The sequence below is a fragment of the Mercenaria mercenaria genome, chromosome 19, assembly GCF_021730395.1.
Source record: "Mercenaria mercenaria strain notata chromosome 19, MADL_Memer_1, whole genome shotgun sequence".
Taxonomy (NCBI): domain Eukaryota; kingdom Metazoa; phylum Mollusca; class Bivalvia; order Venerida; family Veneridae; genus Mercenaria; species Mercenaria mercenaria.
The window spans coordinates 43,263,250-43,290,265 of record NC_069379.1 but is presented as its reverse complement, the minus strand read 5'-3'; the positions used below and the strand labels follow the sequence as shown (position 1 = coordinate 43,290,265).

At 34.1% G+C, this 27,016-nt stretch overlaps 2 protein-coding genes across 8 annotated transcripts in view; both read left to right on the top strand.

Annotated features, from left to right (window-relative positions):
* Nucleotides 1-27,016, top strand: part of LOC123542122 (coronin-1B-like) — a 204,828-nt gene that overhangs the window by 54,701 nt on the left and 123,111 nt on the right. The window lies entirely within an intron of this gene.
* Nucleotides 284-3,066, top strand: LOC128551212 (complement C1q subcomponent subunit B-like). The gene is made up of 2 exons (XM_053531844.1): nt 284-626; nt 2,334-3,066. Exons 1-2 carry the CDS (start codon nt 362-364, stop codon nt 2,744-2,746), a joined length of 678 nt encoding a protein of 225 aa, XP_053387819.1. The 5' UTR covers nt 284-361; the 3' UTR covers nt 2,747-3,066.

The window sequence follows — 27,016 nt, the reverse complement described above, 5'->3', positions numbered from 1 at the left end:
TTATTATTTGAAGGAATGTTTTGATTTTCTTTCATCTTTTATGTCTTATTCAATTGATTTTACTAACGATTTCCTCGCTTTGTATTTCAATCAGATAATATTTTACAGGTTCGGTTTGATCAGTTTGAATTTTATCACAAACTACATTATTTCGCAACATGTTTATTATACATTCGTATGATTACAAGTTGTTTTTGTCGTTGCAAAATCATTAAGCTGAAATAAATAATTATAAAAACACATTAATACGTGTTACGCCTGCATTAAGATGAGTTTCATTGGACAATATTTCGCTCCGATTTTAACTTCCTGTTTTCAGCTGTATCAAGTTATTTTAATCGAATTAATTTCATCCGGAAACATGAACGTGTTTTACATGTTGAGCATTATTGTCTGTTGCACTTTTGAATATTCTTACGCTGCTGAAAATGAGCAAGCTTGTTCAAAAGCTCCAAACGAAGAAAGTACGTCTGAAAGACTGTCACGAGTTGAAGCTAAAGTGGAACAATGTGATAAAGAGATGGAAAAGTTCGAGGAAACTATACTTTCTCTCTTAGAACACCGCAAAGACAAAATGGAAAGACAACTAGAGAAGCTGCGTGACGAAGTTGAAAAGAAAACTAAAGGTAGGAACAGTGTTTTATTTTAGTTTGAACTGTTTAATCAAGTTTTGCGCTGTTTGTCATTTAATCAGTATCATTGTGGTAAGCACCCCTTTAAACAGATAATGATACTGCCCAGATTGAAAGATGGACAAGTTTATTATAGAAATTTAGCAGGATAGTTGTTAAGTAACTACTGTTTCAGTCTGAATGCATTTGATGCAGATGACAGTGTAGGAAATACGGTTTCAGTCTGAATGCATTTGATGCAGATGATAGTGTAGGAAATACGGTTTCATGTTAAAATGTTCAATTGATACAAATCAAATTTATGGCTCCACGATCCGTAGGTCAGTGTTCTCCCTGTTGAGCTAAGCTGGCGGGTTCATGTCGCAGTAAAACAATAGATTGGGATAAAATTGAATAGCAAACCCCGAAAGGTTATCATCAGAATTTTACGTAGACTGTTGATGTAAGATGATAAAATTGATATGAATGTATGTGTGGTGTTAATTACGAGTGTAAAATTCATCCGGCAATCTCCGGATTGGACATGATAAAGAATGGATCCAGTTCAGTTCTGTTCAGTTCAGGATTTTATTTGTTAGTATATTGCGAACATAGTGCAATTTATAATGTATATCCATGTACAAACAACACATAACCGAGCATATTTCTAATGTAATCTTCACAATATTATAAAATATATCTGTGAACATATTATGAATTACACCTGTGGTTTTATAAATCTCGGCAAACTATCCTGGCGTGAAATATGAGGTATCTAATTAAGACAGCTTAGGTCGCTTTAACTACTTCTGGGTTTTGAAGTTATCAAATGTATTTTGCTGTATATTTTTTCAACCATCAGTATTCACTCAAGAATTTTAAAAATCGCCCCATCTATGCATTTAGAAAACTTGATCAATGAACATGTGTTATGTATATATCAATTCGCTTTGCAAACACAATTGTACCGTTAATTAGGAATTAACTTCTCTCTTTCTTCAATTTTTCTAATAACTATTGTATTAAATAATCAGCAGTTATTTCCCTTTCCTTTTACCCGTAACTACCTTATGGTAGCAGACACGTAATGACAATCGGCAAATTCCGTTTTCTCCGTATGTGATTTCGGCATTCTCCGGTTTTTACGGAAGCTCGTTAAGCTATAGTTACATCCGAAGGATACCGAATTGCCAAGCGAGAAGACGCAATCACACGAGAATTGCCGAAAAGAAATGTTTCTCCTGCACACGTTACTTACCCGAACAAAAATACTAAACACCAGTCAGATTTTACAAGAATACTCACGCTCATGAAAGTTCGTTTTCATAACTAGTATTGTTTCGTGAGTTCAGATAATGCAAGAATAACAACGGAGTTCACCTATTCACCTATGATAATCAAACAAAATTGTTGAAACAAAACACAGACAGGTCTTTTTAGAAACAAACAAATAAACAAGAAAAAACACTATTCATTTTTATACCAGTGTCTTGTCTTTTTTTTATTTTTGGAGATTAACTTCATGATTTTTCAGAGACTATATTTTGACTCCTTCAGTGTGTGAATAAGCCAACAACTGTAAAACGATTTACCATTTCTAAACATATTGTTAAAAAGAATACTAACTGAATAGTATATAATGAAGTAGATGTTAATGTAGCCTGTTTTGTGCATTCAGTTGTAAATTGCATACATATAATTTGTTTCTATGTTTCATTACAGAGGGACCGGCAACACCACTAATTGCATTTAATGCTTATACAACTGACAACGGGTTCCACCCAAAGGACAAGGCTGTTATATTTCAACACGTTCTACTAAATGCAGGAAGAGGATATAACCCGATGACGGGATATTTTACTGCACCAGTCGCCGGTCTTTATCACTTCACAGCGCATGCGTGTAACCGAGGAGAATTCTTTATGGTATTTTCCATTATGCACGAGGGAAACAAGATTGCTACTAGCACGGAATATGAAGAAAAATATAGCAGTTGTAGTTCTCTCAGTGCACCGGCTGTCATGGCGGTTGGAGAGCGTGTGTACATAACGTCTTCCTTCGAAACTAGTAACCTACTTTCCGATGAATATCGTTGGCCATCGTTTATGGGTGTTTTAGTGCGTGGTAATCAATGAAAAGATTCTCTCTGATTAAGCTGCTGGTAGCCATCGTTTATGAGTGTTTCAGTGCATAGTTTAGCGCAGTTCAGTGCATAGTAATCGTTTATTTGAGTTTTAATTCATAGCCTAGCAATTGCCATCGTTTATGAGTGTTTCAGTGTTTTATAATAAAAAAGGTCACTTGGTCATTTCACCATAACTCGACGTTACGAACTTACAAAGATGACATGTACATATATACCGGCGTATGCAAAATAAAGCATAAACGTTAATTTGTGTTAATTTCGGAAGAAAATCTCTTTGAGATTCTGTCGATTTCATTTAAAAAGTCAGTGTATAAAACATGAACATTTAGATACTCACAGGCAGCTTTGCCCCACTGTGTTCCTATATTTGTATATATTGACCTTGTGGTCTATTTCTGATTCTGTTACTTTTTTCTTTGTATTTATATGTAAGTGCTTAATACAAGTCAAACAAACGAAGCAAACTATGTAATTCGTACTTGACAAACATTATTTGCAGAAATGTCATTTCGCATTAGCTTTAGAGGACATCACTTTTTAGAAATACCATTTCTCATTACCTTCAGAGGATATTACTTCGCATTAACTTCAGAGGAAATTACGTTTCAGAAATGCCATTTATCATTACCTTCAGAGAATATTACTTCGCATTAACTTCAGAGGAAATTACGTTTCAAAAATGCCATTTATCATTACCTTCAGAGAATATTACTTCGCATTAACTTCAGAAGAAATAACGTTTCAAAAATGCCATTTATCATTACCTTCAGAGAATATTACTTCGCATTAATTCAGACGACATTACTCTCAGAAATACAGTAGAAGGCATTTCTTTGCAGTAATGTTGCAATGATTTAAGAGTATTCTTTAAGTCCTAAAATGGTACGATCAAAACACACTATATTTATTTACAATTATTAACATTAGCAAAACAAAGAGGGCTCGTTATGGCTGTTTCCTTATAAGGATATGCCTTTTGGTTAAAACATGTCCTTAACCTTTTATCTGCTTGCTGGCGGCAAGTGATTTCGCCTTTGTGACACGTGTAGACCAAGATCAGCCTGCACGTCCGTCGCTATTCAGTTAGTAAATTTTCAGTAAACACCTCATTGAAAAATGAATGGTACTGCCAAAATTTAATTATGGACCAGTCCGTTGTAGAAATTTAGCAGGGTAAGGGTTAACAGATTTTAAATAACAGATGTTATTTTTCAAGAGCCACAAACAGAAAAAGAAGAAGATGTAGTCATTTTCGATCCATCACATTAAATTCACTTCAGGTAAACTACAAACTGTTTACTTCGTTTTCATGCATAAACTATTTCAAAATTTAACATTATATAGCTTAACAGGTTAAATAAAAATATCGTTTCATATGTTTACAACAACTGTTGGCAAAACGTCAAAAAGCTCGGAGGTTGACAAATGAAGTGAAGTAAATTATTAGCGACAAAAAATATATGAATAAAATAGTTAAAATGGATAGAAAGTAAAAGAAAAAGAGATATTTTGCCTTTTGGAAACTACAATATCTTAAATGTTTTTATCAATATCAAGAACGCAATTAAATAATAGCAGAGCTACCGGCGCCGCGAAGCTACGGTTAGACGTGTGAAAAAGAAAATGAATAAAACTGTGTATAGGATTACTATCGAGTTGAAAATTGGTGGTAAGTTTTTGGAATCGGTGTTGTTCGGGTTTCTTCCAGTACACAATGCTCATAGTAATTAATCGGTAAGACGTCAGTAGACGCTTGCTGTTTACGGTTGACAAAAGCGTTTCGCTTACTGCTTTGAACGTTGAATAAAAATGTAAATGAGCGCCTGATAAGAACTTAGTGCTAAATACATTTTCTACGAAGAAAGAAAAGATAAAATATGATATTTTCAATGCGAAACGATTCGTCACGCTGCCATAACTGAAATTTATTATATATACATATATTTGTATTTATGACGTCATACTTCCACACTGGTGCAGTGGTTAGCGAGGTCGCGTTGAAAACCAAAGATCGGGAGTTCGATCCTCACCAGAAGCAGATTTTTTTTTTGCTTTTCTTTAATTTCCTTTTTTTTTTATTTCAGTTTTTTTCTTCCTTTTATTTATTATTGGTTTTGAAAGTATTGTAAAAAATAAAGTCATTTATGTGACATTTAACAAGTGTTTTTTAGTGATGTCAGGTTCCAATGTAGATTCTACTGTCTGTACAGTAGTCAGTATATTAAACTTTTTTTTAAAAAAGGGTTTTTGGATCAAAATTTACAGGTATTGAACTGTGAAAAGCACAAAGTGCTCTTCTCCCTGTTCACATATATTTTATTCACAAGCTTAAAAATCACTGACCAGAGTTTATTACTAGGAAAAAAGCTATTGGCTATGAATTACCAATAAACATCAAAAAGGCTCCTACTACCATTCCTGTTCTATACCAGTAGTGCTAAAAGATTAAGCATAAAAATGTCATAGACTGTTAACTTAGCAGTTCAGTAAAGGAGTTTTCGAGAATTTCGGCAAAAAAAGTGATTTTCTCTGGGTAAAATTCTCATCATAAACTTTTAAAGATGGCTAGTCTTTTGGTTTTTAAACAAGCTTTGTACATGTAAATGATTTTAATTCTCCCATTCCAGACGTCTGACATAGCAGCATTTTGGCCTTAAAGTTGGACACACTCTTCCTTCTAAAAGGAGCCGTAACTTTCTTTAGTTCGTATATAGCATATCTGTAGAGTTTTCGCATGTCAAGATTTAATCTTAATGCATTCTAAGACATTCATTCAGAAGTCATGAATTATCATTAAGGCCTAAAAAAAATCTTTGTTTCCGGTAACATGCTCAAAAATAAATTAAGGTAGGTAGGTCGCAAAAGTTTTTTTGGGGAATTTTTTTTATTAAAGGAGACTTTACGGAAATTATGTTTTTATCAAACAATGAAAACAAATAATGGGGTTATGCCTTTAGAGCATCAGGAAGTTGATTTCTAACATCACTGACCATGTTTTAAGCATAAAAAATTTCTCCAAGGCCATAAAAACATTTAGGGTCGGGCCGAAAATTTAGGGTAGGTCAGGATACCGGAAACAAAGATTTTTTTACGTCTAATTCTTAAAATTTAAATAGATCTTAAAGAACATAAACTTCCTAAAACGGTTCCATAATTCCAGATAATTCAAGCAGCACTCTTTTAATTTTCATGGGGCACGGGTGATTTTTCAAGGGAGCTCTGCCTTCTAGGTAGCACCTAAGTTCATATTAGCAGAGCTACGGTTAAACATGTGAAAAACAAAATGAATAAAACTGTGTAAAGAATTACTATCGAGTTGAAAATTCGTGGTACTTTTTTGGAATCGGTGCTGTTCCGGTTTCTTCCAGCACACAATGCTCATAGTAATTAATCAGTAAGACGTCAGTAGACGCTTGCTGTTTACGGTTGACAAAGCGTTTCGCTTACTGCTTTGAACAATGAATAAAAATGTAAATGAGCGTCTGATAATAAGAATTTAGTGCTAAATACATTTTCTACGAAGAAAAAAAGATAAAATACTATATTTTCAATGCGAAACGATCTTCGTAACGTTCCATAACTTAAATTTATTATATATACTTATATTTGAGTACATGACGTCATACTTCCACATTGGTGCAGTGGTTAGCGAGTTCGTGTTGAAAACCAAAGGTCGGGAGTTCGATCCTCACCAGATGCATGTTTTTTTATTGTTTTTTAATTCAGTTTTTTTTTTGTATTTATTTATTACGAGTTTTGAAAGCATTGTAAAAAATAAAGTCATTCATGTGAAATTTAACAAGTGTTTTGTTAGTGGTGTCAGTTTCCAATGTACTGTCTGTAGATGAAACTTATCACTGACCAGAGTTTATTACTAGGAAAAAAACTATTGCCTATGAATTATCAATAAACATCAAAAAGGCTCCTACTACCATTCCTATTCTATACCAGCAGTGCAAAAAGATTAACCATAAAAATGTCATAGACTGTTAACTTAGCAGTTCAGTAAATAAAATGGGAGTTTTCGAGAATTTCGGCAAACAGTGATTTTCTCTGGGTAAAATTCTCAATCATTACTAACTTTTAAAGATGGCTAGTCTTTTGGATTTTAAACAAGTTTTGTACATGCAAATGATTTTCATTATCCCATACCAGACGTCTATCATAGCAGTATTTTTGCCTTAAAGTTGGACACATTCTTCCTTCTAAAAGAACCGTAACCTTCTTTAGTTTGTATATAGCATATTTGTAGAGTTTTCGCATGTCAAGATTTAATCTTAATGCATTCTAAGACATTCATTCAGAAATCACGAATTGTCATCAATTCTTAAAAAATTTAATAGCAGAGCTACCGGCGCCGCGAAGCGGCGCCGATAGCCATTACCAACTTTTAGTAACATCGATCTATTGGAAAATCGATAAATTTGTCTATATAAACAAAGAAGGAAAAAAATACTTAAACTTAAACAGAAAAAGTTCTATTTGGAAATCAAAAATTCGATACCCCACAAATTAAAGTTTAATTTATTCCGGATATTATGAATATTTTTAAAAGAAAAAAATTTAATATTTGGTTGGTCCTTTTTGACTTTAAATAGACCCACCTCAGTTCATATAGACTCTGAAGGAAACGGGTAAAAAAAACTGACTTTTTCAAATATAACAGATAAAATGAGATATTTTCCGCAAAAAATCAAAAATTCGATACCCCTAAAAATGTAGAAAAATTATTCAATTTTCGTTATGTGTAATTTGTTTTAAATTTTATAATGGTTTGTTTGGTCCTTTTTGCATTTTAGTGTGTTCAGTGAACATTTCTTAAAAAGTTCCGGCTTTTTCCGCCGTCATCCGTAAGTACTCGGAAGCTGTTACGGAAAATATTGTCGTCTGCTAGTCTGACTTTGTCGGTACAAATTGTTATAGCTCAAAGCCTATAAATTGTAGGCAACTTCACATTGCATTGACAAAAAAAAAAAAAAAAAAATTGTAATTAGGCAATTTAAAACAAATTAATTGTTGAACTCAGAAACGCCGAAACCTAGATCCGCTGTCGTTGTTTAAAATAACGCTATGGAGGATTTAGTGTTCAATTCGCATTAGATATACGAATGCTTTTAATTTTCATCGCAAAATATACTTAAAGCAATTAATTCTCATATGTTTCCGTAAAATATAGTCTGTCAGTAATTGAGTTTCAAAGCATTCTTAAATATAACGATGATTGATTTATTAATTTCCAGATACCTATATTATTTTTTGCCGAACGATCTGGAGACTTTTTTATTGTGGCAGCGGTCCGGGTCGATGTCCGACGCGGTCATCTTTTTTTTCTTCATATGGGATTTTTAAAAACAATTTAAACAAAAAATAATCATTTTCTATTATTCATAATATAACCAAACTTCTTTCCGAACCTCCTTTGTATATATTATTCTGTATTCTTAAATTAATGCATGTTTTTGGTACATTCTTTAATCATTCGTTTTAAATAATTGCGATATCTTTTATTTGATTTAATTGTAACAAATATCTTAAAATTACCCTTTGACTTTTACTGTGTATTACAATATTGCCTATGGGTAAACAATATCCGGTCAATGTTGTTTCAAGGCGGGTCATAAAAAATATGTTACCCCACTTACTTAGTGATAGGTATTTTTATGGTTTTTGCGTTGTAATATATGTCTTTCACTTTCTTCTGTCTTTATATAGTCTTTTCCCTTTCTTTCATGAAATTTGTTTTTACGATTTTTACCCTTATTTCATGAATCGTTTGACAGTAGAAAGAATCAGTACAAATTTAGAATTCACATCGTTAAAGACACTGATTCTGGTATGCAAGGTATGTGGCCTATGGTCTGCATATTGGCGGTAAGAGCCAATATACAAGACTGGACGATTGATAGACTTGCTTCTGTTTATCATAATAGGCTACTGTATAGCTACTGTGCAGTAAATAAATTGCAGGTGATATTTCTCACCTTTATAGCAAATCAGTTCTCAGTTTTATAACGAGTTTGGAAAGCTTGATTGAATTAGGGCTAAATAAACAAAGTGATAAAATACAACAGTATTTTTATCATATGTTTAATAAATCAAGTTTTCTAACAATTACATCTCATCATTGCTGTTTTTTATCAAAAATGTAAAAAATGCATTCAGGCACATAGCTTTTAGAAATAATAAATTATGTGTATTTTGAACAATGATATATCTCTATTGCTGGATTTATTATACATAAAAGAAACATTATTTAGACAATACAAGGGGAATTATGCATTTTAATATATAAAATCCTTCTGTCCATATTCCTTTTTCATCTATTAAAAATGCAACTGAACGCTTCTTTAAATAATTTCTAATAAAATCCAGCAATTATCTTTTATCTGGTTTTATTTTGTTACTTTTGATCAAAAGATCATAATCATTGAATAAACAAACTTGTAATTTCTCTTTAAATAAATATTAAGTTTTAAATAATTATTTTATTGTTGAGGAGTGAGAATTGCGTTGCTATAAGAGTTGTTCCGTAAATATTTACTGAGTAAAGATCCTGACCCAAATTTCACTAAAAATCTTAAGTTATTACTTAGTTAAGTCTGCTATTCTAAAATTGAGATATTGATAAAGTTATTGTAATTTAATGTTGTTTTTTTTTTCCTGTAACAATATATTTATAGTTAAAGTATACTATGGTAGTAGTATTTGTCAGCAGTACTTATTCAAGATATTTCTGTTTAGGCACGATATAAGAAACTTAATCCTTACCATGCTAAATTACAATAATGAACTTGTCTGTCTTTCAATTTGGACAGTAGTATTAATTATGAAAAAGGTGCATTCCAAAAAATTACTGGCTGAATGGAAGACAGTGCAGATCATGTTCAGTCTGCACGGATGTGCAGGCTGATCATGATCTACACTGATTGCAAAGGAAGAGCCAATCGTGTCCAGCATGGTAAGGGTTAAGTATTTCCTTTTAAAAGTATAAGTCTTATTTCTATGCTTCTTTTTCTTTAAAGCGACCGGCCTCCAGATCGTTCGACAACAAAAATACTTTTAGATATCTTGAAAAAAAAAGCTATATTTCTTATGAAGGCTTCAAAACTTAATTACTGACAAACTTTATGTTATGGAAATATATAGGAATTTGCTGTTTTTACTACCTTTTACGATGAAAATCTTTTCTTTTTTTTTTTTGAAAATATTTTAGAATCAAAAGCTCATATTCTAATGTTCATAATACGTGAAAGAAAGCGCATATAGAGGAAGTATATACGCTTTCTAAATATTTTAGATAACATATTCATATTCTTGAATATTTATTTTATTTACAGACAGTTTCTTGTGCGTAAATATTTCTTTTCTGTACATAGATATACGTTAGCATGATGTTTCATGTATTAAAAAGATAGTAAATCTATGTGTTCGATGTATAAAATGTAACGATTTCTAAATATTTTAGATAACATATTCATATTCTTAAATATTACTTTTATTTGACAATTAATAAAGTATTATATAAATTTACGACTTGTTCCGATTTTCACTTTAATTATCGAAACTTCATTCAATTCAAGTATATCGTTTAGCAAACCGCCCGCCTGTAAATGCATCAAATAATCATAATGACCAAAGATGTTAATTATCGATTTCCCCCCGTGTTACTACAACAACAACAATTAGTACGGAAATCAACGAATCCGTCCGGTAGCGATGATATTGGATTATTGGTTTTATTGATTTTTATGATAGGTAGACCTGTCCCGCTTTATCGGTTTCGAGATGTTACTAAAAGTTGGTAATGGTCAAATTACGGTTAGACGTATGAAAAAGAAAAAGAATAGAAAGATCTAACTGTGTATACGATCGAGTTGAAAATCCGTGGTACTTTTTGGAATCGGTGTTGTTCGGATTTTTTCAAGTACACTATGCACATAGTAATTAATCAGTAAAGACGTCAGTAGACGCTTACTGTTTACGGTTGACAAAAGCGTCTCGCTTACTGCTTTGAATATGGAATAAAAATGTAAATGAGCGTTTGATAATAAGAAATTAGTGCTAAATACATTTTCTACGAAGAAAAAAGAAATAAAATACAATATTTTCATTTTGAAACGACTTTCGTCACGCTGCCGATGACGTCATAACTCCACAGTGGTGTAGATGTTAGCGAGTTCGTGTTGAAATTCAGAGGTCGTGAGTTCGAACCTCACTTGGACCAGATTTTTTTTTTAATTTCTTTTTTATTTCAGTTTTTTTTTGTATCACTATGAGTTTTGAAAATATTGTATAACTAAAGTCATGCATGTGAAATTAACAAGTGTTTATAGTTTGGTTCAAATGTCAGGTTCCAATGTAGTGTCTGTGCAGTAGTCAGTAGACATAAGTTTAAAAAAAAAAAAAAAAAAAAAAAAAAAAAAAAAGCTTCAAAAAGCTTTAAAAAAGGATCAAAATATACAAGCATTGAACTGTGAAAAGCAAATAATGCCCTTCTCCCCATTCACATATATTTCATCCGTTAGCTTTAAACTCACTGACCAGAGTTTATCAAAAAAAACAAAAAAAAACAAGCAAAAAAAAAAAAACAAGCTAAAACTATTGGCGATCAATAAACATTAAAAAGGTTCGTACTGCCATCCCTACTCTCTAGTGCTAAAAGATTAACCATAAAAAGCCATAGATTGTTAACTTAGAAGTTCAGTAAATAAACGGGTTTTCGAGAATTTCGGCAAACATTGTTTTTCTCTAGGTAAAATTCTGTCATGTAAATGATTGTAATTTTCCCATACCAGGTGTCTATTATAGCAGTATTTTTGACTGAAAGTTGGACACATTCTTCCTTCCAAAAAGAACCAAAATTTGACAATAATGACATTTAAAAGAATTACAATAGTCATTTCCAGGATTACGTAAATTCATTTAACTTTGGAATTGGAACATTAACATTTTACATCAAGTCCTCATTGCCAAACATTCACACGCAAAGAGAAAAAAATTCCTTTGGCTATTGGCCTAAGGAGATTCTGTTAGGTTTGGAATTTTCAAGGTTCAAGCTTTTCAAATCGATGGAGTTATCATTTGTGACTGGTTTCCAGTATGATAATAATTTATGTAAAAATTCTTATGCAGTAAGTTTTAATAAGAATAACAGAAATTATTCAAATACGTTTTTTTCTTTATCTTGGTGCCGATTTTAATCTATATCGAACTTTCTTTTGATTATATATAGAATATCTTTCGAGTTTTCACATGTCAAGAATTAATCTTGATGCAGTCTAAAACATGCATTCAGAAATCATGAATTATCATTAATACTTATAATTTTAATAGCAGAGCTACCGGCGCCGTTTCGCGGCGCCAACAGCGTCGCAATACGGTTAAACGTATGAACAAGAAAACGAATAGAGAGATCTAACTGGTATACTAACGAGTTGAAAATTCGTGGTACTTTTTTGGAATCGGTGTTGTTCGGATTTTTTCATGTGCTCTATGCACATAGTAATTAATCAGTAAAGACGTCAGTAGACGCTTACTGTTTACGGTTGACAAAAGCGTCCCGCTTACTGCTTTGAATATTGAATAAAAATGTAAATGCGCGTTTGATAATAAAAATTTAGAGCTAAATACATTTTGTACGAAGAAAAAAGAAATAGAATACAATATTTTCATTTTGAAACGACTTTCATCACGCTGCCATTACCGAACTTTAATATGTATACTTATGTTTGTCATGATTACGTCATAACTCAACAGTGGTGTAGTGGTTAGCGAGTTCACGTTGAAAATCAGAGGTCGTGAGTTCGAACCTCACCTGGACCAGTTTTTATTTTCAATTCCTTTTTTTTATTTCAGTTTTTTTCTATTATTATGAGTTTTGAAAATATTGTATTTTTAAAGTAAATCATGTGAAATTTAACAAGTGTTTAGTTTTGATGTGAGGCTCCAGTGTAGCTATATAGTGCCTGTGCAGTAGTCAGTAGCCATAACTTAATTAACTTTAAAAACAAAAACAGCTTTAGGATCAAAATATACAGGCATTGAACTGTGAAAAGCAAATAATGCTCTTCTCCCCGTTCGCATATATTTCATCCGTAAGCTTTAAAAACACTGACCAGAGTTTATCTAAAAAAACTAAAACTATTGGCGATGAATTATCAATAAACATCAAAAAGGTTCTTTTTACCATCCCTATTTTATAGTGCCAAAAGATTAACCATAAAAGTCATAGAAATGTTAACTTAGAAGTTTAGTAAATAAACAGGGTTTATCGAGAATTTCGGCATACACTGTTTTTCTCAGGTAAAATTCTGATCATTAACTTTTAAAAATTGCTAATAGTCTTTTGGGTTTAAAACAAGCTTTGTACAGTCATGTAAATGATTGTAATTTTCCCATACCAGGCCTCTATTATAGCAGTATTTTTGACTGAAAGTTGGACACAATCATTCTTCCTTTCAGAAAGAACCAAAATTTGACAATAATGACATTTAAAAGAATTACAATAGTCATTTCCAGGAGTACATAAATTCTAATTTCTATTAACTTTGGAACTGAAACATTAACTTTTTACATTAAGTCCTTATTGCCAAACATTCACACGCAAAGAGACAGAATTCCTTCGGCTATTATAATTTTAATAGATCTAATAGAACATAAACGTCCTAAATGAATCCATAATTCCAGACAATTCCAACACCATTCCTTTAATTTTAAAGGGGCACTGTGATTTTTCAGGGAGCTCTGCCTTTTAGGTAGCACCTAATTTCATATTAGATCTAATAGAACATAAACTTCCTAAACAAATCCATAATTCCAGATAATTCCAACACCACTCTTTTAATTTTTAAGGGCACTGGTGATTTTTCAAGAGAGCTCTGCCTTTTAGGTAGCGCCTAATTTCATATTAGATCTTAATGAACATAAACTTCCTAAAACGGATCCATAATTCCAGATAATTCCAGTAGCATTCCTTTAATTTTCAAGGGGCACTGGTGATTTTTCAAGGGAGCTCTGACTTCTAGGTAGCGCCTAAGTTCATATTACGCGGAAAGCCCGAGCGGGGCTGAAGGCCCTCCCGAGGGCTTAGAGCACTTTTAGATAACATGTATGACGTATGTAAAATATATGAAACAATAACAAAAACAAATGAGAAAAATATTTCCAATAGCATGCAAATTGAATTTCGTCTCCAGTTGCATGGGTGCCACCATTTTGAAAGTCTTGATTATTTAGGCACTTATTGGTCAAAGTTAGACGCAATCGCTCATTGAGTAAGACCGGAAATGTTGATTTTTGGAAAATTTAATTACGACAATATTTACGACAAACTAAATGTGTGTATATTTATTTATTTATTTATTTTTTTTTTTTTGGACAATTTTATCAATCTGCTACCATTCTGATTTTATATGGTGAAATTTTGATTGAAAAATGAACGAACTACGACGTGAACGCTACAAAACAAATTTGCCGTTCTAATGACGTCACCGGCGTCAGTGAAAACATTTCTGCGGTCCACTATTTATACGACATTATTGACTATAAGGGTACTGAATTAATTTGAGTGTTTAAAGGTCCTACATTCACATGCTTACTTATCTGCATTCTTTTCACTGACAAACAGTTGGGAAAATGCAGATCATACAAATGTCTAAGCAGTACCAAAATGCCAAAAGTTTAATTCTTGATATGCTATTATAAGTGTCATAAGGGAATGGCAGCAGTATGGGGCAATGCTAGCTATTTTAGACCTTTAATATCAACAATAAAGAATTCAATGTCTACATATCCTGTTGGTATCAAGAAAGGAGCCTTTTTTTTATTCCATTGATTTTCTGATAGCTGATTTTTGTTTAAATTAATGAAAGTGATACAAATATAATAATCACTTATTCTAAAAAACAATATACTTGTGAGTTAACCCCATTGTATTTCAATTATTTCGCAAAATTACGTACGCATGAAAGTTATTTTAATTGGAAATTTACTGAACGACAGTCTGCACGCTCGGATTTTCTATTTGTACGCAGTTGGTGAAAAAGCATTTGTATGATAATAGGAGGGCTCTTAAAGTTTACTAGTACTAGAGCAACTCAGACCTGTAAGTCACACAGACATAATTCATTATATCTAAAAATAAAGTATTTAAGGAATAAATACTTAACTTTTTATAACACTACGTCTGTGTGACTTACATGTTTGAATTGGTGTTCTTACAGCTTGCACTTTATTTTTCATCTTTAATTAATATATATACGATCGCAAATTTGATAAATGATAAATAGGAATCTGTATGCCCTAGCTGGAAGCTTTTATCAAATTCTTGTTTTCCTCGAGACTAATGAATTACAATACAGCGATTTTCTCTATATCGACGGGTTCCGTAATATGTCGTATTCACGATTATCTTGTTCACAGGTAATACAGTTCATATATAATAGTTTATATATATTGATAACCGGACATTTCGACTCTGGGTCTAGAGGTCCGATAACTGGACCCCTAGCCACTTCCTTTATGCAAAGTTTAAACAGAGCTATGCTATGCATTAGGTTTAAAATAGCACACACTGTATTCAAGTACAGATAAATACAGTACAAATCTGTAATGGGACTAATGGCTGCTTTTTAACAATTAACTGTAACTACATAACATTTAATTATCATGACTAAACTTAATTTATATACTGTAAAATCATTTAATTTCGTGGGGATGAAACTTCGTGGTTTTGGTCAAAACGGCAATTTCGTGGGGAAATCAATTCGTGGATTTCAACTTTTAAACATAAAATGAATGGGATTTTTACTTGTTCGTTGGGATTAAATTTCGTGGATTGAGTCAACCACGAAATCCACGAAAATTAGTCCCCCACGAATATTAATGATTTCAAAGTATTCAGTAAAGTTAATAACATTTGATGAGACTTTTATACATTTGAAGTTAATATAGATAAAACATTTTCAAGTGAAAGATGGCCATCGGATATCTTTAAGTATTTCGATTTCGTTGAAAGCTTGAAGTGAATAGCCTCCTGGAAAAACACACTGGTAGCATGAGGGGTGTTGCACATTTCATTACCTTTTATGAACAACATCAAACTGAGTCTGCTTTCACTGTGATTGCATGTCATAGTCCAGACTCGTTCAAATTATTTTACTGTTTTATCCATCAAATATATAACACAGTATCTCATGAATTGCATCTTTACTGTAAAGACTTTATTAGCTTAATTTAACTTGTGACGGGCTTTCCGCGTCATAGGTAGCACTTAATTTCATATTAATTGTTTCTACATAAAGTGACTGCTATTTCATTGTAAAGACAACTGGGTTATAACTGTTTCAGTATGAAAACGAGTATTTATGGATTCTAATATGTCTGTCTCTGTTAAAACAGTCTTACGCTAAAATGATGTCACGTAAACGGGCGGTGACGTCAAAGTTTTTGTTGCGACCGAGAAAAAGCGCTTCTATATTCTATCTATACTGTTTGAGATTAATTGAATATTAGAATCGAAATAATTTATAGCACAAGCGTGCTTTAACACTATCTACCTACCGGTTCTTTGTTCCAATGAGGTCTATAAACACCATAAAGACCACTTAAGAGGTCTATAACAAGACCTATCCTACCTTATTTGTTTACATGAAAATGTTTATGACGAAAAAAAAAACAAAGACAAACAGGGATTGCCACGTACCAATATCGCAGCCTAAAACGAAACCTACGGCACGCAGACGTGCACACCACAAACACACACACACATACACGTGCACACACACAAAGTCAACACACGAGGACAAAACGAACAAACAAAGGAACACAGTGGGGCACCGCCTTGGAACGGTCAGTGGCAAAAACACCACTAGGGAGCTTAAACCGGTTTATGGTGCGCACCCAACCTCACTCTTACCCCCACCATGTTCCAAAGACACGGGACAGTGTAAATAAAAGTAATCCCCTCCAGGTGAATCTCTAACACACGTAATGGAAACAAAAAGGCATGGCATGTAAAACACAAAAATGCTCGTGTATAAATATATAAAAAGCAAACCTTTAGAACCAAAAACGTATGTACTCAATGCCTTTTCAGAAGACAGAGCAACAAGAGAAACACCCTTAAGGGCCCGACGAAACAGGCCAGAAGACAGATATCAAAACAGTTCAGTCCTGGTAGGATTTAAAAACTGCTTATCATAGAGTCCTCCCCCTCTTCCGTCAGACACAATCAAAGAGGGAAGCGTAGTGTCCAACTGTAAACGGGTTGAACACTAAACATGCGGTATGTCTCAAAACAGTTGGGTCGTAACCTCTTTTAATAAAACGTTTTATAATTTTACCAAATACATTTGGAAAATTACCATGACCCATGATCTTACGAAGTTTTAAACCACATCCCCATGAAAAACGTCTCAAGTGCCTACAGCGGGAATCGAACCCGAGTCGCTCGGATGATAGTCCAATGCTCTAACCACTGAGCTAAATTGTCGACACACTTTCAATTTGTCAGAGATTAAATTTAAAGTTATGCGTAAGCGACTGAAACAGTGCTGCAGAATCTTAAGAAATCCATGTCTGTCATTTAATGTGAACGCGTGATTGACTCCTTAAGGAGATGTCACGGCTGAGATAGTTTAGCATTATTACAATACACAGTCGGTATTGAAATTGTGTTTCCAATACATGTGCTCAATAGATAAATTCTCAATATCTATGTGAAAATAAGGGATGTGTTTTGTATGACTGCAACACTGTGAGTTGCTCTAATTACTGACAAATGACTGAAACAATAGGAATTCGTACGAGAGGTAGATAGACAAAACGACAGTGAGGTAACAATATATTCTTTTATTGTTTTAATGTACGAGTTGTAAGCAACAATAAAGAATACCCATTTTATGAAAATCAAACTGGAAGTTAGAAATAACAGAAAAAAATTAATTAGGTCTTGAATCATCATATACCTGTCAAAATTTGTCATTAGTTTTCACGAGCTGTCAAAATTACTTTTATCTCTCTATTCTGCAAATGCATTGTTTTTGAAAGTATCTTGGACGGATATTGTAGTGTGTAACTTACTTTACATTCCACATTAACATTTGTGCTTGAAATTGCTTTGTTGAGCTCACCGACGTCACATATGAATGTCTATTGTTTTAGTTTACTGTCTGTTATAAAGGTATCAAATCTCAATATTAAGATATAAGAATTGTTCCTTTGTGGTAGACAATGGAAACTATTTGGTTGAATCATAATATAACAGTTTTTGGAAAGAACTGAATATTCTTTGTTTTTTTTGTTATTCACCGGAAATTCAAAAAGTGACATCACCTTAAATAATAACTTGTTTCAAAAAGTACGTTTTAAGTGAGAAATGTTCGACTATAGTCTGTCCCACCTAATTTTGGACCTCAACTTTGGGCTGATATGAAGAAATGAAACGGGATCAAAGAACATAAAACATGTTTTTGTGAATAAAAACAAAGTCACCCTCGAGAATTTCAAGGATTTTTGAAACAATCGTCTGGTTTTCCCGTGCGACTAAATTTCAGTTTCTCTATGGGAATTCGCTGTTGTTTATTTCTGGTCGCCATTGCCAAATATTCTCTATTTTGGAGATTTTCGGGAAATTTCACGTGTTATTCCTTGGGGATGTTTCACACTTATTTTTTACACTTCAACTATTTTTCCTCCCGTAAAAAACAGAATGGGTTTGAAATAGAATTTACAATTTAGATCTAGAATCTAGTATACAAACGAAATTTTGAAAATTGTAAAAATGAAAATAGAAAAATAACTTACTTTGAACGAAAGAATCCGACCATTAAGCAAAGTATTCAGTTATAAATTCCTTTAATCATTATTCCATTTATCCATAAATCCTTCCAAACGATGGCCAGTTCAATGCACAATTTTCAAAGTCAGAAGTCTCACAATGAAAATCGATCATCCGAAAATTGTTCCAGTCAATCTGTGGCAGTCTTTCGAAGAATTTCAGGCAAATAACCGAACTATGCATTTGAAACAATATCTTTATTCACAGTATTTTCCAAATGCATAATCCAGGAAGAACTTGTACGATACAAAGACGTCAACTGCTTCAGCCTCCTTAGAATATAGCCTTCTACACATTTAAGAAGCTCGCCATGACACAATAACCTTTAAAACGCTAAATTCCAATTATGTCATACAATATATATGACGTCACTAAATATCTCGAGCGATCAAGTGCATAGGCGGCACATGTCGGCTCTCTTACGCATAGCTACCCCAACAATGATTAATTAAGTAAATATTGAAGCTAACTGAGTCCAGAATTTAAAGAGGATAAAGCAAATTAGCTGTCGGCTGTGCCAGTCTGACTAATTTAAATCAAAGGCGGGAATGGTTCAGTTTGCGTTAAGTTTGAACCCAGACCTAAATCTTAGAAAAATAGTTAATTTGTTTCCTTTATAACATATCGACACAGCTACTTTAAAAGAAAACGTGTAAAAAGGGATTTTTCTATCACCGACAAAAGCAAACAACCTTGACGTTACCGGTTACGAAAGGTGCGTTATATTTATAAATTTGAAATTTTGACTTCTTACCTGTAAAGTGTAGATGATTGTTGGAAAGTCGCCATTATGACCTAAATTGTGTCAGTGTGACGTAAAACCAAGCCTAAAAATAACAACACGAAAACCAACAAATGTATCGCTGTCAACATAAGTTCTGAAGTTTCATGAGATTCCGCAGGCCAGGATCCAGGGCCGGATCAAGGGCGCCTTGCCCCCCTCCCTCTCCCCCCCCCCACCCCCCTTCCCTCCAGTTGGCTGAGAAGTGACCTATAGGCCTACTAATATTACTCATATTACTCATCATCTACTATTTTGGTAAAGGAATATTTTTTTCTCAAAATTTGTACCCAGGAACGCACCAGAGGCCACTATTTCATACCTGTATTTCAAAATTTTCAAGGGGGAGAGACCCCTGACCCCACCCACCCCCCTCCCTCCCTCCCCCGCATCAAGAGAGGAGTAAGGAGTAACCCCTCCATTATTATATTAGACCAAAAACTGCAACGGAAGCAACCATTTTATGCCTGTATTTCAAAGATTTCCAAGGGAGAGCCCCCTGAACCAGGGCCGGATCTAGAAATGTTTGACTGTGGGTGGGGGGGGGGGGGCACCAGTCTTGAACGAAGACGTCATCGCCGAGGGGCATATAACAAGGTACTGGAGGGGGCGCCTTTGCCAATTTTAGGGGATTCAGGGAGTCTTTCCGTGGATTTTTTTTAATACAGGTATGAAATGGAATCCTTAGGTGCATTTATTGGTGGGTGTACCGGCATTCCCCTCATATTAGGGGGATCAGGGGGCTCTGCCCCTGGTAATTTTCGAAATACAGGCATAAAATGGTGGACTGTGGTGCATTTTTAGGTATAAATTTTGAGATATTGGAGGGGTACGTTACTCCCCTCTTGATTGGGGGCTCTCCCCCTGGAAAATTTTGAAATAAAATGGTGGCCTCTGGTGCGTTTCTGGGTTTAAATTTTAAGAAAAAAATATATTCCTTTGCCAAAAAATTAGGGTGCATCTTTGATGAGTATAGGTCATTTCTCAGCCAACTGGGGGCGGGGACTGGATCCGGGCCTGTGACCCCACTAAATTGAGGGGAGTACACCCACTAATAAATACATCCGAGGAAACCATTTCATACCACCACATCCGTAACACGGGCAAGGGCATCCCCTCCAATACCTCGATATGCACCTTGGCTATGACATCTTCGTTCTAGACTGGTGCCTACAATGAAAATTCATTTGTCATGTGACTATATTCCGGCTTATGTACATAACCGCAGTGATATTCTGTGTAGACTATATGTATATGTTGCATTAGTTACAAGTTGTATCCCGCAGTTGATACCGTCATTTTTGCCAGAGTATATTTTTGTAATGAACTTGATGGGTAGATGTATTTAATAAGCTAGTTATACACAGTACGGTAAAGTTCCTGCAAGGACGAATTTTTCGACTGTTAAGGAATAAGTTTGGGGTTTTTTGGTGTTTTTTTTTGTTGTTGTTGTTGTTGTTGTTTTGCGTTCAACGTGTTTTTGGTTGAATTTTCAATATAGCTATATACTGTCCCGTTTGTAATAGAAGTAAATGTTTCGTATACGTACTTCTTGGTGAAAAAAAACAACACAAAAAACACGTGTTTTATATCATCGAAAATGAAAGTTACTGACGCGCTTGAACATGCTTCTTTTATCTAGCTGAAGAACAAAATACCCCTTCAAAAAGTCATATGAGCCGCGCCATGAGAAAACCAACATGATGCATTTGCGACCAGCATCCACGCAATCTGGTCAGGATCCATGCTGTTCGCTAACGGTTTCTCTAATTGCAGTAGGCAGTTGACCAGACTGCGCGGATGCTGGTCGCAAATGCACTAATGTTGAATTTCTCATGGCGCGGCTCATATTTTTTATTTTGTCTATAGGTCTACCATGCCTATCAATAGCACAAACATGTTTTGACATGCCACTTTGGATTTCACTGAACGGACGAGCATGAGAAATAAAGACGCGAGATGGAATTAAAAAAAAAAACCCTGGTATTATGTTATTATAAAGAATAAAGGCAATTATTAATTTGTTTAACGTAGTCCTTTATATAGGCGATTGTCTCAAATTGAATATATATATTTTAAATCATTAACTGCATTGAGGAATAATGTTTTACCTTGATCGAACGGTCACTAAAAATAGTGAGCAACAGTCAGTACACAATCATGTACTCATGCTATTTAAAAACAACCTTTTAACAGACTATTATCATCCAAATCTTTGATACGATTATAAACAACAGTAACCAATAATGGAAATGAGTTAAATGGGTTGCGCGCATCTCCGCTGTCCCAACCTCTATTATGATATCTACGGCTGAAACAATGATACGCACTTGACTTGAGACATGTATTTATTTTATGTCAATGCTAACGAGTAAGTACAAACACATTTTCAGAAAAAAGCTGAAAACCTGAAATGGGAATAACTGTTAAATTTAAAGTAAAATGTTAATTCAGGGTCTTCCGTACAAGAAAATACTACAAGTTTTGGACAAAGTTTGTTTTAATTTTCCATGTCTGTTATTCAACAATGAATATAGACTATCTGACGTCGCTAACTGTGAGCAAACCCCCAAATGACGTTTGTATGAACGCCGCCATCTTGAAATGGACGTCGCGTCATTTTACAATGCAAGTCTATGGGGAAAAACATAAAATCTTGATTTTAACTTCATTTTACATTTTTTCAAAAAAAAAAAGAAAAGTGTGCCTAGAGATATTAACCGTCTGATATTAACGATGTCATTTTTGACAATTTTGTATATAAATTATCGGAGGTCTAAAATTAGGTGGGACAGACTATAGTTATACATATCCTGAAAAAAATTATCTAACCATGACTTTGCTGTAAAGTTTGACATTCATTTCTAAACAGGTCTTGATATTTGTCTGATAGTTAATACGGGCATACTCTTCTCTTCGTCTAGGAGGAAAATGCCTCAAGAAACAGCACATTTTATTTTACAAAGAAAAATAATGAAAATGATATAATTGCAAAAAATACAAACACCAATTTAAAATTGTAACTATTTTCTGTACAATTATCATGGAACTTGCATTTAGAAAATAACCCAGTTAAATTATCGTGATACATTCCGAACATGTCTGAAATAAGATTGGCAGTTTAAACATATTCTAAGGCTGTATATAGATAGTGATTATGGGTAGGAAACTCGATAAAGTACATGTTCTTTTTTTGCTGTATCAAATTAACAGCTGACAATTAATGCCTTTAAATATCATAAGATATTTTGCACTGTACTACATTTCGTCGAGCTGACAGTCTTTCATTCGTATAAAACTGTAAGTTTTCTGGATTCTATACAACCACAAGTATCTGACACCTTCTTCAAGTGAATCAGATGTGGAGAACCAAAACGACTTTAAACTATGTAATGTTTATTCAAATCATTGCCATGTCAATTAAAACAGAAACCGCGAACTACAAACCTCTTAATTAGTTGTACTCATTATTTTCACTGTCAAGAAGACTGAAGGTTTAAATATCTTCTCGATTATGTGTGCGCAGTTCTTGTGATAATGCAATGATAAATCTATATCCATACTTTTTATACGACAATGTATATTTAAGTAGCAAATAAAAGACCTAAATAAACTTAAAGTTTCTTATAATAATTATGAAAATCAAGAGCTGCCATTAATGGTGACAAATGCCCCCGAAGTAGGCCAAAGAATGTCACAGTTATGGACCAAACAAGAAACACACTTTTGACTTCTAACTGTGACATTACCCTTGGACTTCAGGGTCTGGGTCTCGAACATGACAGCTCATCTCATTATAGGGAACATTTATGCCAAGTAATTTCAAAATCCCTTCATCAATGACAAGAGATAAGGAACGGACAAGAAACACGTTGTCTCAATTAATGGCAGAATTATGACCCGGACACGAAACATACCCTGTTAACTTTTTTCTCATAAGTGTGACCTTGACCTTGAGAGCTAGGGATCTTGGTCTTTAGCATGACACATCTCACTATGGTTAACAATTATGCCAAGTGGTTTCGAAATCCCTTCATGGATGGCAGAGTTATTGACCGGCCACGAAACAGACCATATTAACATTTGACCTCTAAGTGTGATCTTGACCTTGGAGTTAGCGGTCAAGATCTTGCGAATAACACGTCGTCTCATTATGGTTAACATATATGCCAAGTTATTTCAAAATCCCTTTATAGATGGAAGATTTACATCCCTGACAAGATTTTACTGGACGCAAACACACACGGACGGACGGATCGACAGTGCGATTTTAAATGCCTATATCTGGGGCATTAAAATTATAAATTACCATTCGCGTCAAATTCTGACTTATTGACTAGTCACACACTGATGGACTCAGAAAGAGCCTATAATCTTCCCAATATTACCCAAGTGTGCACGGATTTTTCATGCAAAAACAAGATGTGATGTCCTAGTTGTTGACAAAAATATTTACAGGTGCGTAGGAAGTTGGGCTTTTTGCTGTTTTGATAGTATCCGATAAATTGTAGCACATTTTGTCGTTTTCCTTCTTGTAACTGTTTGAATTTAATCATACAGATATGTTACAAACGTTCTTCAAATCCGAAACCAATCTGGACTATGTAAAACAAAGAAGCATATAGGTAAGTCTGTTATCATTCTCAGAATAGGTCTGCATAACGTTTACAGACCTGTAAGATGATTTGAAAATCTCGCTCGCTACGCTAGCTCGGTTCACAAATCCATCACAGGTCTATGAACACAATGCAGACCTATTCCTAGAACAATAATTTTTACTTATGATAAGAACACAACTAGATAATAATTGTTTCTTATATGAACTTTTTCTCTAAAATGGGCTGGTTTTGCCTTACGAAATTGAATTCGTAAAAAAAGGATATGTATATTACTATCAGTCTAGTGGTAGTCTATAAGCATGTTAGCACTTTCATGCTGGACACGATTGTTTCTGTCTTTGGCCCAGTGTAGATCATGATCACCCTGCCCATCCGTGCAGTTGGTCAAGATCTCCCCCCTGTTCGCCATTCATTCAGTATCTTTTTGGTAAGCACCCTTTTAACAGTTAATGTAACTGTCCAAATAGAAAGACGGACAAGCTCATTATAGAAATTTAGCAGAGTAAGGGTTAATGTCTGTTTGCTACGTCTGTACTTTTATTAATGCTTATGTTTGCTACGCCAGCATTTGTGCCGATGTATACATGTACTCAGTCAATGTACACGTGCATACAATTAAACGCGCCCCTATTTCCACGTATTGTGCTGCATGAGGGGCTTTCTTTGTTGAATTTTTGCTGTTATTTTGTAGAAGAAACACACGGGTAGACTGCATTGGTATAAAATAGAAGTAATTTAGCATTGCTTCACAGCTTACACAAATATATCGACGAAATTCGTTTGCAATCTTTAAAGGCACTGACCTCTGGGTTTTGGCTAAAAATGATATTTCTTTAAAACTGAAGTTTGGTCTCCTATAAACATTAGACTGGTTTTGGCTAAAATGATATTTCTTTAAAACTGAAGTTTGGTCTTCCTATAAACATTAGACTATGAATTTTTGTTTCTCTTAAAAATGCCAAATTCAAGAAAACTGAAAGATGCCCCTGTCGGGAATCGAACCCAGGCCGTCGCGTCAATAAAATCTTTCCCGCGGTCTTGACCAATATACCACGGAGGAGTACGTATTCGTTAAATATAGATATTTAAAATTTAGGCAGTTTACCTCTAGTAAGCGGTACAAACGCTTTTCACTTTTCAATCTAAACAATGTTGAAGTAACTAATTCTCTTTTGTTTCCATAACATAAAATTGTCAGTAATTAAGTTTCAAAGCTTTCTTAAGAAATATAGCATTCATTTCCTGATAACTACTAGTAAAATTTTCTTTTTTTTTAATTTGCTTTCGTACGATCCGGAGGTCAGTGCCTTTAAGAAAGTAAAGAAAAGGTCGTGCTATTTTTTGTTTCAAGTACGTCCTCTTAAGCATAACAAGCCACTTAATTAAATTCGAAATGAAGGAAAACGCATATTGTGCTGTTAAAATGAATTAGGTCAGTAAATCGGTCAAAAAATGTGTCCTTGGTGTATCGAAAGAGTCCAAAGTAAAAATACCATTATATATATATATATATTTTTTTATTATTTTTTTTTTTTCATTTTCTTTTAGCGTATTTTCATGTAGAGCGAGTGCTTTATGTACACTTCACTACTAAAATGCAGTAGTATCGTACGGTATATGGTACGGCAATTAGGACCTATTTTTCGCTATGTCATTTAGCAAGTCGCTTATGCTGTTGAGTCCGCCTTATACACGCCACGTGTGCCACTCATACGTTACCTGATTAGGAGAGCGATTAAGCATCTGTTTGATTCTTAACTTCTTATTTTTCACAGAATCATACTAAAGTTGTAAATCACGGATGATGTGGAACACTCTTAACCCTCATCATGCTGGACACGATTGGTTCTGCCTTTGCGACCAGTGCAAATCATGATCAGCCTGCACATCCGTGCAGTCTCACCATGGCCTGCAATGTTCGCCATTTAGTCAGTATCTTCTTGGTAAGCACCCTCATTTAACAGTTAATGGCACTGTCCAAATTGAAAGGTAGAAATTTAACAGAGTAAGGGTTAACTTTTTCATTCATTTGCTTATTTAGATTATAATTCTTGCATAAAACCTTTGTTTTCTACCGATTTTGGGCATGCACAAACAAGAAAAAAAAAGTGTACAAACAAGGAGATTCTCGTGAGTTGGTAAACGTTTTGAATATGCTGTTGTGGGTCCAACGTAAGCAAATTATGGATCCAGAATCAATTTTGGCCGCAGTCGAAAGGTCCGAGACTTATATATGAAATCTTTTCATCTGCATTTTTATTAAAACTATCATTTTTCAACCTAACTTTACTTCAACTTGTAATAAGTGCTACCTCTCTAAAGTAAGTCGAGTGCAGAACCTTTTACTATGAGGAAGTTATCGTGCCCACCTTAATGTTGGTTGCCGGCCGTCCTCAGGCGGTGTCCGACTGTTGGTTTTTCCTGCATATGTGTGTGCGTGTGTTGTTTGTGCGTCTGTGTGTCTTGGGCGGTGCCCCACACATTTGTTCATGTCATGAATTCCCAGTCCCATACTACCACTTTATATTTCCCGCAGTAGTGGTCGCTGATAAGCGTACTATGGCAAGTCTACATGTATATCTGCATGTAGTTCTCGTGCGGCTATCAGTGTGTAACATTATCGCTTTCGTATTAACCATTAATTAATTGGCTATTTATTTTTAACCATCGGTATTCAGGAAATTACTAATAACCTTTGAAAGTTTGATAATGTGACTGTTGAGTCAAGGTGTTCAAAGATAATCCGTCATAAAATCATCTTGGGGATAATTGCAAAGTAATTATTACTTTGTTCTTTTCAATTTTGGTACAGTTTTCTCAAAATCTTGTATACATGCATGAGCTTAGACTGGTCAAAATGTATTCAGAAATTCCTACATAAACCCGATCAATGTCTTATCAGTTCTAAAAATAGAAAATACAACGGATTTGTATATAGGGCCGGATCCAGATATTTTTGACTGGGGGGATTCAGGGACAGGGCTCCAGATAAGATGTGTATTAGCGTAATACGCTTTGATC

Excerpts from the sequence above, each read along its gene's own strand:
- LOC128551212 (XM_053531844.1), top strand. The coding sequence starts at position 362 with ATGAACGTGTTTTACATGTTGAGCATTATTGTCTGTTGCACTTTTGAA. Across the intron at positions 627-2,333 it reads AGTTGAAAAGAAAACTAAAG|AGGGACCGGCAACACCACTA; the intron begins GTAGGAACAGTG and ends GTTTCATTACAG.